The 15160-nt window shown below is 43.1% G+C and overlaps 1 protein-coding gene across 6 annotated transcripts in view; it reads right to left on the minus strand.

Annotated features, from left to right (window-relative positions):
* FNIP2 (folliculin interacting protein 2) overlaps positions 1–15160 on the minus strand; it is a 132951-nt gene that overhangs the window by 23609 nt on the left and 94182 nt on the right. For all 6 annotated transcript variants that reach the window (XM_032332664.1, XM_032332661.1, XM_032332663.1 and 3 more), the window contains 6 exons: positions 13383–13584; positions 12969–13057; positions 10485–10631; positions 10199–10368; positions 2368–3721; positions 1307–1463 (listed from right to left, as the gene is read on the minus strand). In XM_032332664.1, the coding sequence (XP_032188555.1) occupies positions 1307–1463; positions 2368–3721; positions 10199–10368; positions 10485–10631; positions 12969–13057; positions 13383–13584 (2119 nt within the window). The remainder of the gene's footprint in view (positions 1–1306; positions 1464–2367; positions 3722–10198; positions 10369–10484; positions 10632–12968; positions 13058–13382; positions 13585–15160) is intronic.

Consider the following 15160-nt stretch of genomic DNA (forward strand, 5'->3'; position numbering starts at 1 on the left):
AAGTGATAAACAAGGATACAGTGTACATTACAACCATGAAAATAAAATGTTATGGCATTTTTTACAAGACAAGAAAGAAACCTCATAGCCTCATTCCTAGAATATCCTGGTGAGGGGTGGTGTCTGACCACAAAGCAGGGTGGGGTTAGGAATGTTTGGGTATAAATGTATGCTGGACTGGTCTTCCCAGCTTCCAATCACCCGTTCCCCATTTCTTCTTCCTCCTCATTCAGGGGGGGTATATGAGGACACCTGCTTCACTGTTGATCTCTTCTTCCCATTTCACAAAAATACCTTCAGCCTGTTTAGCCTGTGTCTTAAGTATGTTTAGTCTTCACAGAGGAGATGCTCAAGGCCAAAGATAACATACACTGCCTTCTGCTCCACCTCTTAAAAAACACTTGCTGGGCAAGGAGGTAGGTAACAAGCCACATTCCACTTTTCTTAATGCAGTGAGGCCTCTCCCTATTGCACAAGACACGGTATGTTTCCGATGCAAAACATTTATCTTTGCACGTCTGCCCAATAGCAGCTCAGTTAAAACCAGGCCCATCAGATTGCCACAGTTTCCTTAACTGCTCAGTTCCTGTCACGCTACAGATAGCAGAAAAGCACTTAACAGCAGCCACAAGGCAATTTTCCAGTAAGACTTGTTAATCTTTCTACAGTCATCCTCATGTAGCCATCAAAGTGAGCTTAATGACAAATCAGTCAAAATAATTTACTCTTAGGAACTTGTAAGGATCAAATAAAAAGCAAACTATATGTGATATCTCTTCAGTCCTCCCATGACGGCACAGAATTGTCACCATCTGTGTTGTTTATTCTATTTTGCCCAGCTTGTGTGCCCTCTTGATCCACTCTCTGCCCTTCTCTGTCCTGTGCCAGCCCCAGGAGGCTGACCTCTGTGGACCTCACAAATGCTGCATCAGTTTTGACCTTGCTATCTGGCTTCCAGCTGGGCTCAACCGATGGGAGGGACAGAAGAGCTCAGAGGCTGAAGGGAAGAAATGGCAGAAAGCTACCCTCCACCTCCCTCAGTGCTCACCTCGCCAAGTGGCCCGGCCCCTCCTTCAGCCCCAGCTCTCCACAGCTCTGGTGTCACTGCACCCCACTTATCCTTCAGGCCCAGGTGTGCTCACAGCTTCCGGCTATTGCTCACCCCTGGGTGCTTCACCAGCCCTTGCCTGCATCCTCTAGAAACAATCCTGTAATTACACACTCTTTAGCCTAAACACCTTTTGTTGGCCAAGACCCTGGCGGATGTCTGGTCAGCAGCTAGGGGCTCCAAGCTGGGATCACTTACGTGGACTGTGTGGACCAGATCAGCCACCAGACACTGCTTCAGCTTCTCATCGCTGCTGGTCCCGTGAAGCACCAGATCAGGCATGTACGTGGGGCAATAACCTGCCAGAAGTGAGCGGCCAAAGTTTCTTACATTTGGGTTGCTGATGCTCTGAGACCTAAAACAACATTGGTCCATTAGAATACACAATTAAAAATGTACTCCCTTCTTGCATCACAACTGGAACAAAAACCCTAGTAACACAGGTGAGGAAAACAGATTCAGGGAGGTCCATTTCACCAGTCCTCCAGGAAGTGGATCATCGATGTGGGAAAAGGAAGGGAGCTGGAAGAGAAAAAAAATTTTTTTTTGGTTGGAGGGGTAGGAAAAACAGTATTCTGATGGCTGGCTATGAGTTTGTTCTTGAAGTTCATATCAAACATCTACCAGGCAGTCTGTGTCAAGCGAGTGAAGAAAGAGAAAGTCTCCTGAGGGGGGAAAGTTGCCAAAAACCTGGCTTTAGGAACTCGACACATCTGCACAGGGTGGTGCCCACGACAGTGCAGAAGAACAGAAGAAACCTCTAATTACTGCGTTCAGTCATCACAGACCAAATAATCAACCTGATGGAGTGTTAAGAAAGAGGTGTTGTTTCCCCACCACTTCCTGCCGCTCTGATCTGCAGGAGAGAAGTCACACAGCGAGGGTAATCCACCACCTTGGATGCAAGGCATCTGCTGCCAGCCACCTCACTTTTACTCCGATGACAGAAAATTAAAACCCCTGCTCCCCACCCTCACCCCCACTGCATCCTTTAGCTTCCCAAATGCCACAGCAGTTGCAATGGCAACAACTTGCCGCCTCACTCAGAGAGCTCAGATGCACCAGGCCACTGATCATCCTGGAAGAAAGGGTGGGCTTGAAGCTGTGTGCATCGGGTTGATGACACTGCTCATACTCTGAGGGATAACACCTGTTACGTGTGAAACAGCCGCCAGCAGCTAATGTGTTCATGCACGTTAAGTCAGGAGAAAACGGTATCAGAACCCAGTTCCCTCAGCTTCCCCACCTGCCAGTGTTACCTTGGCAGAGGCAGCTCCACTTCCAAGGACCCTTCAGTCCGGTCATCGCTGTGCTCTAGATTCAGCGAGGCTGAAGCACATGCTTCCTCGTCACTGTCTCCAAGTGCACTGTCTGAGCTTTCGTTTCTGGGAATGTCTCCCTCCATCCTGAAGTTGGCCTTCCTGTCGGCATCCCCACAGGGGACATCTGCAGTGCCCGAGAAGCCAGAGTCCTGCTGTGCACACTTGCTTGGAACAGGCTGTATCAAAGGTCCTTCTGTATCCTTCAAGTGCAAATGTCTTGGTTTCTCCGGCATCCTCATTCCAGTTCCTGGCGCACTGCCGTCAGGTGCCAGCGAGTCAGCAGACCGGCCGGGCTGCCCGGTAGCATCTGCTACCACCTCAGTTTTCATGCCTCTGTCCTCAGCAAAATCCCTCTCAAATTCACCTTCATTCCTCTCACAGGATGGACTCTGACGACAGTGGAAATTTTTCTGGAAGCCAGGTGTGAAGGAGCACCTAGAAACCGGTGGGTCCTGAGGCATGTCCGTGGTCGTCCCGGACGTAGCTGAGGAATGGCAGCCTAATTCTGGATAATGTCTACAGGCCGTTAGCCGCTTCTCCATTTTTTTGGTGCGGCTTTCCAAGTCAGACTCTGGAGATACGGAGCTTCCAATCTGGAAAGTAACCTTTTCTAAGGGAGGTTTCTCCCAGGAATGTCTCTCAGGGCAAGGCCAGGCTGCTGACCGGTCTGCGAGTTTCTTAGGCATCTCCCTTCTCAACTCCTCACTGACAGTCTGCTGGCTGATCTTCACGCCTGCCTCTTGCCTTGCACAGCTGGACAGTCTTGAAGAGCCATCTCCTCGTGCCTCGTTTTCACTTTCTTCCTCCCCGCCAAATGTGCCCTGAGGTTCCCAAGAGCTGTCCAAGGCTGGCTCTTGGAATCCCATGCTGCAGGCCTGAGAGCTCTGCTCGGGCCTTTTGTTTCCTTCTTTGTCAGGTTTGGAACACAGGTCTCTAATGTCAGTGCCCTCTGGGGATACACCCAGCCCCTCAGACCTGGGGCTCCTTCCCTCAGCCATAGTAGGTGGCAGGAGAGGGGGAAGGAGAGCAGGCTCACTTCTCACCGTGACCACCACATACTCAGACTCCTCTACCTCCCCCCTCTCCAAGGCTGTGGTGATGTTGCTCCCGTTTAACACCTGGTCACCTTCACTGTGATTCCCACTCCAGGTCAGCTGGTTCTCTTGCAGCTCCGAGCAACGGAGAAAGTAGGTCAGGACATAAAGTATGCGTTGGACCAAATCCTTCTGCTTCCCCACCACAACAGTGCGAGTCAGCCTCACTGGAGAGCCAATGGCTCCGTAAAGATCACCTATAGAGCAAAACAGACACAAAGTCAAAGTCATCTGGGGCAAGGCAGGTCATGGATATGTCAGCCTTTATGAGAGAAGGACAGACAACTCACACTCCCAAATTAGAGTTGCTTCTCCACACAAACTGAGGCAAAAACTGGGTAATGACCATGTTGCCGTGTTGCCTCTCTAATGGGAAGTGTGCCTGGAAAGGCTAAGGCCCACCACTCTCGGGGCATGGGTATAGCACTGGTATACACAGCCCCTTCCTGTGCTTGTCAGGTCTTCCCAGCAGCTCACTGGACTGGCCAGCTCCCTCTAAAGCCAGCAGCCTCAACATGGGACCAAACCAAATACTGTAAAGTAGAAACTAGTATGATGAGATTTCTTTTTTTTTTTTCCAGAAGAATTCCAGGACAATAGGCCTTGGGGTAAAATCCAAATTCAGGGATCTCTGAACAAAAGTGCAGTGCATCAATTCAAAATACTTAATGAAAAGGACTGCTCCAAATTCCCTCAATACACACACACACACACACACACACACACCCCCCAAGCAGAATCAATCTGATTCTTCTGATTAAGAAGAAATCAATTAGTCATGAAAAAAGTGAATCTATTTTCTATTACTTCACATGACAATTCTACTGGACGAAAATATGTCCCATAAGTTATATCCTGACAAGCTGATTAAAAACTACCTAATGAACCTCAAAAATTTAGCTTAAGGTAGAAGAAGGCCAAATAAGGGCAAATGTGTCGATGAGCCCAGCAGTATAAGCTTTGCATCAAAAGTATTTAAGTGCTTATTGAAATATTGCATTTGATAATCTGCTTACTACATTTGATAAGTTGTACATTTGATGCTTTAATAATAGCACTGACCATAATAACAAAAAGCCAACATTTACTCACTGCGTAGGCACAATGCTAAGTGTTTCATTTTGTTTGTGCCTCTGTATAATCAGTCCTGAGCTAGAAACTGTTATGGGAATGATTAGAAGGCTGGAATAAATCAAAACGTGAAAAGATATTAAATAAAGGAAAGAAGGTACATGGCTACAGTTATAAATAAGAACTCAGGAGGTTAAACTCATCTGAGGAATGCATCTAGAGAGGAGGGAATGCATTTTTATAAGGGCATATACTAGATAAAACTAACTAAATCAATAGACTACAACAGGAAAAAGTGACAGGAACCATTAGGAAGTACCTGCTCTGGAGAGTGGTCCCTAGTATAAGACTACTGCTCCTGACCACATGCAAAGGGCAGGACACAGCTGACTTTAAAGGATCCTGTCTATAAAAAAGACTACAAGCTAGCAGAGTTTTATCTTTGAGGCTTTTGCAACTGACAACTCAAGAATTTAAAAGAATAGCTCAAGACTGTAGTCTGATGCTAGGATGAGTATTTCTGTTTGAGAAAACCTTCCTGACTGCTCACTGCTGCACGGCGTCAGAGTCATCTCAGGAATGCCTGGGGCATGCTTGCCAAATCATGTTAATAAAAATGATAACTATTACATATCTGAGACCTGGTACAAAAGAATCACAAAGAAAGGCCACTAAGAATGATAATATTATTTTTTAGCAATGCAGTTAACATTAAAACTCATAAAGAAAAAGAGAAAACAAGGAAAGCTATTAAAATAGAATTTATAATAATTTAAACTATATGAAGTAATAACAGCAATGTTGTGTGGAAACTGTGTTTTTATTTTAGGGTTAACTTTCATAAAATAATGCATCACTTAAATAACAGACCTATAATATTAAAGATTTACAGGATCCTGAACTGGAAGACAACTTTTGAGTCCCTGGGCTGACAAAGCTACTAATTTCAAAGTAGATTCGTTTGTTTTCATGAGTATAATTTTGCAAAATGAAGAAGTTGCACAACAGTGAGAATAAACAACACAACTGAACTTAGAAATGGTTAAGATGGCAAATGTTATGTTCGGGGCTTTCTTAAAAATCACAATTTAAAATATAAATTTAAAGGGTGCTTGGATGGCTCAGTTGGTTAAGCATCTGCCTTCTGCTTGGGTCATGATCCCAGGGTCCTGGGATCTGGGACAAGTCCCTACATTGGGTTCCTCGCTCAGCACAGAGCCTGCTTCTCCCTCTGTCTGCCTGTGCATTCTCTTTCTCTCTCTCTTTCACAAATTAAAAAAATATATATATTTTTAATTTTTATTTATTAATTTGACAGAGAGAGACACAGCAAAAGAGGGAACACACACAAGCAGGGAGAGAAGGAGAGGAAGAGGTGGTCTCCCCCTGAGCAGGGAGCCTGATATGGGGCTGCATCCCAGGACCTTCAGATCATGACCTGAAGGCAGATGCTTAACGACTGAGCCACCCAGGCACCCCAATAAATAAAATCTTTAAGAAATAAAAAAATAAAATGAAAACAACTTTTAAAAAGAGAGAAAATGAGAGTAAGACAGAGTGGGGGGAAAGGGGTACAAAAGAGTATCTTCAGGTGAAAGAGAAGCTAAAGGCAGAGAGTGCAGGGAAGCAGGAAGGGCCCTGGGTTGGGGAGAGGAGAGACCCGAAGGGAAGGACACAGAAGGGCACCAGCAGGAAGGAGCAGGAGGGAGTGGGAAGGAGCGAGATGAAGAGAAGAGCAGGTGGGGGGAGAGACCCAGCTGGCCCAGAGAACAGAGAGGAAGTCCAGAAAGAGGAGGGCAAGACAGAGAAAAGGGTTAGAAGGAGAGAGAGAAGAGGCTGGCAGTGGAGAGGTACAGATAGCAGAGAACCTGAGAGAAGCAGAAAGAGGTGGAAGAGGTATGCACATAAGTGAAGGGGGAGCAATTACAGAGCGGGGATGAAGAGGTGACAAGAAAAGGTATCGCGGGGATGGTGAAAAGACAGAAACTAGAAAGCTGGGAAACTGAGAACTTAGAGCTGTAAAGAGGGGGTGGTGCATGGAGAGGGGGTGGGAGAGGTGGGGAATGTGGAGGCAGGAGCAGACGGCGGGGGAGGGGGAGACTGAGACAGAGTTTTAAAAGGCCACTTACTCCAAGACGACCTTCTAATAAATGTGTATATGCAATGAAGTTCCCTTTTCACAGAGTCTCCCCAATCCCATACATGGTCATTTACTGTATCTTTATTATTATTTAGTCCAACCTATCTTCTAATTTCTCTCGTGAAGTATACCTTGGCTTTTGGGTTATTTAAATGGGTTGTTTAATTTCTGAGCAGGTGGGAATTTTCTCCCTATCATACATACAAATCATATATATTGATTTGTAGTCTAATTCCACTGCATTCTGAAAAATACAACTTAAACTTCAGCAGAAAATGAAAAATTTCCAACATTTTTACTTACATTAATTTAAACCAACAATCCCAAATGTTTTAGGAGGAGAAAAGCTGCTTTTCATTTCCACATATTCTTGAGGTCATTAATATCATAAAAGAGACCCGCATGGAACTCCTTCAACAGTGGCGAAAGAAAGTGGCTTTCAAACTACGCCTACCCATCCCAAGAGAGAAATGCATTTATACCAAAGCCTCACTCACCCTCTGAAAGAAATATTTTACAAAACAGTGTATGTGTTACTCTGATACGTTCTACTATATTGACCCTTTTGAATGCTTTTTTGACGCACTAAATTGCTTCTACAACCCACCAATGTCTGGGGATCCCTTTAGAAAGCCCATGTGCAGAGGGCTCCTGTGAGGCAGAGGTGGGGAGGAGCTTCCGGAGAGTAAGCCGGGAGGGTGTGAAAGGGCCCAAACGCTGGGTGCTTCCAGCTTTTCTCCTCCCTTCCCTGGGACTGCCAGGGAGGCAGGCAGAAGTGGGCATAGCAGTGGTACCGGTCCTGGCAAGCACTCAGATAAGCCTTGGAAATAATTCAAGATAAAGTCCTTTCTATTACTTAAGAACCTGGATTAAAATTACATCCACATCATTGTATGTTCCCAGAAATTTATATTTTCTTCTTTACTGTGACTTGATATTTAATGGAAATAATAATAATTGGAAGAACTCTCCTGTCAAATTACTGAAGCCTCTTGATTTTCTGTAATAATGGAAACTCAACCATCACTTACATTTGGCTTTACCACATGACTCTGTGCGAGGGTCTTAGCCTCTCTCACACTGCTCATCAACAGCCAAACCCTAGGTGGATTATCTAGGGGTGGGAAGGATTGGAAACTTTCGATAATACATGACTTACGGCTCAGTTGCTTAAGTGTCTGACTCTTGATTTCAGCTCAGGTCATGATCTCAAGGTCGTAAGATCAAGTCCTGTGTCGGGCTTGGAGCTCAGTGGGGACTCTGCTTGGGATTCTCTCTCTCCCTCTTTCCCTACTTACCCCACTCATGAGTGAGTGCACTCCTGTTCCCTCTCTCAATAAGTAAATAAAATCTTTTAAAAAAATAATACATGATCTACTACATGACTGTGAGACCATGGGAAGGGGACTTTGCCTTGTTATACTGAACACAGGGAATTAATGGCTCTCGATTAGTTAAATTTAAATGAGACGCATGTCTAATTATAAATACATTTATCTAATTAAATGCAAACTGCTTAATTAGCATTGTTTTTAAATGGGTGACCCAGCAGCATGAAACACCATGTTTCCTTAACATCAAGCCCCCTTCCCTTTGCCACTTAATGATACTACATTTTTTCAGGACTATTGTTCCAGGGGCACCTGGGTAGCTCATGTGGTTAAGTGACTGCCTCTGGCTCAGGTCATAATCCTGGAGTCCCAGGATCAAGTCCCGCATTGGGCTCCCTGCTCAACGGGGAGTCTGCTTCTCTCTTTGACACTTTCCCCTCTCATGCTCTCTCTTACACTCTCTCAAATAAATGAATAAAATCTTTGGGGGGGGGGGGAAAAAAAGAGACATAACGAGAACTACAATGCTCCATCCTCCCCAGAACTGTATAACCCAGAGTGAGGCATGCTCTGAGTTCTTTTCTGAGCTCAGTACTTTCTGGTTGTGTTAAATCCATTTTTAACATCCATAAATTCTTTAATTCAGTTAACATGTACCTATTATCCACTATCTGTGAGACAAATTTTCTCTTTCTTATATCCAGGATACAAGAGTAAGACATCTTTATTATCTATAATGTGAGGACAATAGTAATAGGTTCGGAATGAGAATCTGATTAATTAATACATGTAAAAAGCACTAAAAACAATGGTTGGCTCACAATGTCAGCTTTCATTATTGTTATTACAACATGCTATTTTCTACTAGAGTGTGCCTCCCTTGTCTGTACTTCTGAAGATGTCATTTAAACATTTCCTTAAGTATGCTTTCCTTGAAAATACCCTCCAACCCCTAACTCTGTCTCCTGGTGCCCGTCTATGTCAATATTCTGACCAGCAGCATAAATAACAAAAGTACTCTATGTAGAACTAATTTCCACAGCAAACATTTCATCCCATTTTACAGATGAAGAAACTGAGGCACAGAGAGCTTGAGTCACTTGCCCATGGAGACTGGATTTGATTTGTGCAGTCTAGCTCTGGCTCCCTTGCTCTTAACCTCCACACTATACTGTCTCTCTCTTGCATCCTTCTACACATTTCTATCAAAGGAGTAATCAGGATGTTGTGAGACTATCTGAATACAAATCTGCCACCTCCATTAGGATACTAGCTTCCCAACGCTAAGCCATGTCCCTGGCACCTAGCATAAGATCTGGACCACAGTGAGTAGCAAGTATAACTTTGTCATTCTCTATGTTTGATGAGTGAGTGATCCCAGGGTAGACCTGTTCTGCACATGAACCCAGGGAGGCCGCTTTGATGTCACAAGTCCCAAATTCTATAACCAAATATGCCCAAGAATTAGGTTCCTATACCATGCTTAAGAACGAAGCTTAAGGAAATAAACACCACTAACTCATTGTGAGGAAGCTGTGTAGAGAAAGACAAGGTTCCTAACTTAAGCTAAACTTATAAAGGCAGTAAAATTTAGTGCACTACTTTCTTTTTTCTCCCTTTTTTTTTTTTTTTTTCCTATTGAGTCCACCCTTGAGAGCAGTGGTTCTCAGCCAAGGAGTGTCTTGCTGCCCAAGAACAATGTCTGGAGAAACTTTTGATGGCCGTAACTCTGAAGGATTCTTCACTGGAAGCTAGTGAACAGTGCTAAACATCCTACAATAATATACAAGATGGACCCCCTCCCATCCCCCTTCCCCCCAACCCTGTCCCAAAAGAATTATCTGGTCCAAACATCAACAAGGCCAAGCTTAAGAAACCCTGCTCCAGGGTGAGCTGCCGCTGTCGTCTAGGAGAACCGTTTGCCTGTACTGTGCTTCGGCAGAGCACAACAAAGCTGCCAGCAGCAGGAAGGAGAGGAACAGACTTAAACAACTAGAATCTGTGGGCCAATCTCCTATTTTCTGTCCATCCAATGACATCTCCTGCATTGCCAGGATGGAGAGCCAATATTCACAAAAAAACTGGAGCATTTTCTCCATTCCCTCCCATCAAGTCTCTGAATAGGTACTAACCCAGCTGTGCCCAGAGAGGGTTATACGGATGTGTCTTGGCCAGCGTGTTCACGGACTGAGAGGTGCGTTTCTCTGAGAAGGCTTTAATGGGAGGATGATCAACAGGCATGACAGTTGGTACCCAGGCCAGGTGGTAGGTTAACACTGCAGTCAGTAAGGCAGCAAAAAACCTTGGAGAAATGGAAGAAAATACCACCACATGAGCCCATGCAGGAAGCAGCATGTCACGTGCAGTATATACACTGACCACGGAAGCTGTACCCGAGGCTCCAGAGTTGACACTTACTGGTTTTTGTTGATCTGTTCTATCAGAAGTGTGAATTCCTTGAGAAAGCGCTGGCATAGCTGGGTTTTTTCCAAAGTGCTGGACATCATGGTAAGCCATACAGGTTCGGCTATCCTTGGAACAGAATACAAGTTCCAGATTGTTCCTCTAGAGAAGAGAAAAGGGATATACAAAACTGTCACAGCTATCATTTTGGGTGATCATAATCTCTTCATAAAGGAATAAAGAAGAAAACAATAATGTGAATCTATGCAGCCTTTAAGGGATTCAAGCAGTATATAAGTCAGGGATCAGCCAGCTGTGATCCACAAGCCAAATCTGACCCCTCCTTTCTCGTAAACAACATTTTATTGGGACGCAGCCATGCTCACCTATTTACATATTCTCTGTCGCTGCTTTTGCATAATGGCAAAGTTGAGTAACTACGACAGAGGCACTTTACAGAAAAGGTATACTAACCCATGATATAAAATATTCATTTTTAAAGCAATTTATTTTCACAATACCTAGTATAGAACTTTACGACCATTTTTTAAAAAAGATTTTATTTATTTGTTTGTCACAGAGAGAGAGAAAGAGTGCACATAAGCAGGGGTAGCAGCAGGCAGAGGGAAAAGTAGATTCCCCACTGAGCAGGGAGCCTGAGGTGCGACTTGATCCCAGGACCCTCGGATCATGACTTAAGCCAAAGGCAGACACTTAACTGACTGAGCCACCCACGAGTCCTGACGGCTTTTCTTATAGTAAAGAACTAAAGGAAGAAGGAGAGTATACACTACATCAAAAATGTGACTAAAGGCAACTCAACACTTCCAATCTGGTGCTTTAGTTCTCTAAACCAAAGCACTCTATTCATTTCAAATGGAAAAATTATGTAAGTGGCTCTTCTTCACTATAATATATGCCAAGTTTTTATAAGCACTAACAGAATCAAATTCTTAGAACTATAAGCTATTACCAAAACTGACTAATATGGCTCTATCACTTTACAGATTCAGAAACAGGCCTAGAGAAATTAAGTTACTTGCATAAAAGCTTGAACAACAAGGTCAGGAGGACTTCAGGTCTCCCAACACCTGGTGCCAAGGGTTCTATTGCGAGGTCATGAGGCACAGTATTTTTCCAAAGAACACATTAACTTAGCTTAGGATCTCCACTGGAGAATACATCCACTTCAAATGAAAAGAGCTGAGACATATTCTGATTTGGTTTTCTAGCTGTGCGCCTATCGCTTCTCGGCCTTTTGGCTAAGATCAAGAGTCTAGCTGTGTGCCTAATTGAGACACAATAGAATTCCAACTTGGCCAAAAAATGTTTGCTGAGTTAGGTAGCAAGGACAAGTTACAGTCACATGGAACAGGAATTTCTTTACTAAAACTAAGGTCTCCAATTGGTAACACTTTTCTTTGTCTCATTTCTGGAGAGGTAGATCACTGAAGTAAGAATAAGACTGGTCTATGAACAAGTGAGGTTCTGGGGCTCTGTACTTTCAGATTCTTGACCTCTGAAAAATTAATACTTTCATTAAACTAGTACAACTTCACCCTATTTCTCAACTATATGACTTAGGTCTTGACAATCACCAGATAATGACTTATGTGTTATTTGAGTACTTTATACATATAACCCAGGGTTCAAAAACTACTGGGGATTTTGCTCCAAGAAGCATTATAGAATTCACCTTAAGCATCAAGAAAGTGTTCTAAAATTCTAAGAACTACAAAAAATATTTTTATCCTTCAGTTACAGAATAACAGTTTGGCTCATTAGCTCATGACCCATTTGGAGTGTGATTCCACTCCCCATCGAGAAACTGGCTCAAAAAATGGTGTGAGAATCCCAGCTCAGCACGGTGAAGGAGAACCCCACCCCCTATACTACACCTTCCTATCCAGATATTAGGAGCAAGGACTATAGAAAACCAGTCTCCAGAATACAAAGATTATGAATGAGAAACTGAAAATGAAGACACACAATTGTGGTTCAGACTAGGACACTGAGGAGAGGACACTGGGTAGGAGGAACACAGATTGTCCTGGCTGACTGGAAGATCTACATCCCTGACATAGATATTCTCCAGCTACCCTGGAGGGATAAGCAGCCCTGAATCCATGTTTCCACATCTGTACCATGGGGCTAGTTTTTAGTGCTTACTCCTAGGGCTTTTGTGAGGAGGACATGAAATAATGAACAGGCTTGTAAGAGACACCTAAATATTAGTTTTCTCTATTCATCCTGTTAAAAGCAGTCAAGGACTGGATGATAGGCAGCAGTGTGGATTACACAGTGGGGAGTAACCCAAACTTTTTCCTCCAGTTGGTCTGGATTTCCATCTTGGGGGAAGGAGCTACCAAAGTGAGTGTACTAACTGCTAGTCCCACAATTCTTCCAAGTGGGTCTCTGGGTATCCCCAGATCCATGGCTGCCATGGCTATGGCCACTTACAAGCTACCTTCAGGGATTTGCCAGACGCTGCCAACACACCTGAATTCTCCCAGAGCTTCCATCAGACGGCTGACGTAGAACTGGACACGCAGACTCGATTCTGCTATCTTTCTGCAGGAGATCATGGCCTACATGGAAGAGAAAACAAACCAAATTGCTCTCTGAGAAGAGATTCCTTTGTAACTGTCCACTACTGGGATTTTATTAATAAAATAATATTATAATCAAGACATTCACTGTGGTAATGACTTCAGGCATCACGAAGAAGTGATCTCCTTTCCTAAAATACTATAGTATCTGATATCTGATATCAACATGCCTAAGGGTCTATTACTGTTGCAGACAATTTAACTTCTCTAAAAAAGTGATCGGATACATAAACCATGAGAAGTTAACCACCTTAAAGTGCCATGATCATGTCTCTATTTGACACTAGAACTACATTCTTATTACCTTTTCAATGGCACTCTTCAATCTGTTCATGTGAGATTCAAACAAGGGAAAATGAGAAAAAAAGAAGTCCTGGAAATTCCTTTGTGCCTCTTCTTTCTCACACAGAGAAAAGATGATGCTTATGGCAATTTTCTTCCTCCGAACTATGGCTGGATTAGAACTGCAGGTTTCTTCAGCTAGGCTGAATGTCTCATCCGTTGACCTGAAGGAAAAAGAAGTTTGAAAAGTTGCCATGCCTCCAAGAATTGCATTGAGGATAAACTGTAATGCCAGGGGATGACATTCAGAATGTGAACCCAGAACACCCAGAGTCTTAACCAAGAGTTTGTCTGCTTCCAATTCATTCTCTTCTCTAATTCTCTGTCATGATAAATGAAAACATCAACTTGCCACACGTTATTTTCTAACATGAAAAGAAGTGTAAATAAAACCTAAAAGTAATTTCAAATGTCCTCCTGTTAGGCTCTTAGTCTTTTTCCCTTGGATTATTTCACATCGGACTGGTGGTATTTAGAGAGCAGGGATATACATCTGGTCACTCAAAACATAGGCCCTTTGTTTTGGTTAAGAGATACCAATAGACAGGAGCATTAGAAGGGAAATGATCCTGTCGTTTTCTGTTAAACCAGTGCATCATGTTTGGAAATTTACTCGTGGTTGAGGCTTACTTTCCCAAGGCTATTAAAACCATTAGATGAAGTAAGTCCGGTAAATGTTCAGATTAAGCCATGCAATTGATTAAACTCTCTGGGAAATCCCCCAAGCAGAAAGACATATCTCTCGGCTGGGTAGTCAATGTCTCAAAAAAACTTAAGATTCTTTTGAGAGACTCTGCTTCTATGATAAGAGAATCATGAAACCAGTAAATTATGGGTATGTTCTCAATCTGTCTTAAGGGGTAAGACTCAGAAATACAGTCTAACCCTGTCTCTTACAGAACTATTCTGAAAAACCAGCACTACCACATAGCTACTAATAACAAAAGTGAAAAAATATATATATATTTTTGTACAAAGATACCAAAAGCAAAGTCCATAATACATCGCACATGAAAGCACTTTGTCTGGCACACAGGAGGTATATACAATTAACTTTCTTTCTCATCGACTGTCACCATTTAGTCTCGGATCTCCACTGAATATGGGAGGGTACTACTTCCTCTGTTTTCTTTACCACAAATTACCACAGAACAATTATGCTTGGCAGGACTCAAGGCCTCCATACTCCTGATCTTAAACTTATTTGCTGCTCTACTACTCACAGTCTGTAACGTTACTGTGATTTTCACATATCCATAGCTTTGAAAACACGCATACATCAGATGTTTTATGGTCAGGAAAGCCATTTTACTTTTGAAGAAAAGGAGAGAGACATCTTGTTCTAAGCTCAGAAAGGACATGCTATTGTTTTATTCTCAACTTTAAGCAAGATCCCCGAGATGGAGATGTGGTTGATAAATCAGTAACAGGCTCTCACTAACAGACATGCCATGGGCAGGACATGATCTCCCGGTGCTGTTGTAAATGCTGTGCAGTCTAGTAAACCACCAACTGTTTTTTCCGAAAAATTCCTAGATCTTAATCATCTGCTCATCAGAATAAAAAAAATCTTGAGCCTCTCTTAGAATTTTACTTAATTTCGTACAGTGAAATTTCATATGGTGAATACTCGTCCTTCCCAAAATAACTGTAGTATAACTTTGTTTTTTGCACCAGTTTATTTCTATTTTATATAGGAAGTTCTGAGCTTATATATGGCCAACATTTTCTTGCAACACT

This window comes from Mustela erminea, chromosome 2 (genome assembly GCF_009829155.1).
Source record: "Mustela erminea isolate mMusErm1 chromosome 2, mMusErm1.Pri, whole genome shotgun sequence".
Taxonomy (NCBI): domain Eukaryota; kingdom Metazoa; phylum Chordata; class Mammalia; order Carnivora; family Mustelidae; genus Mustela; species Mustela erminea.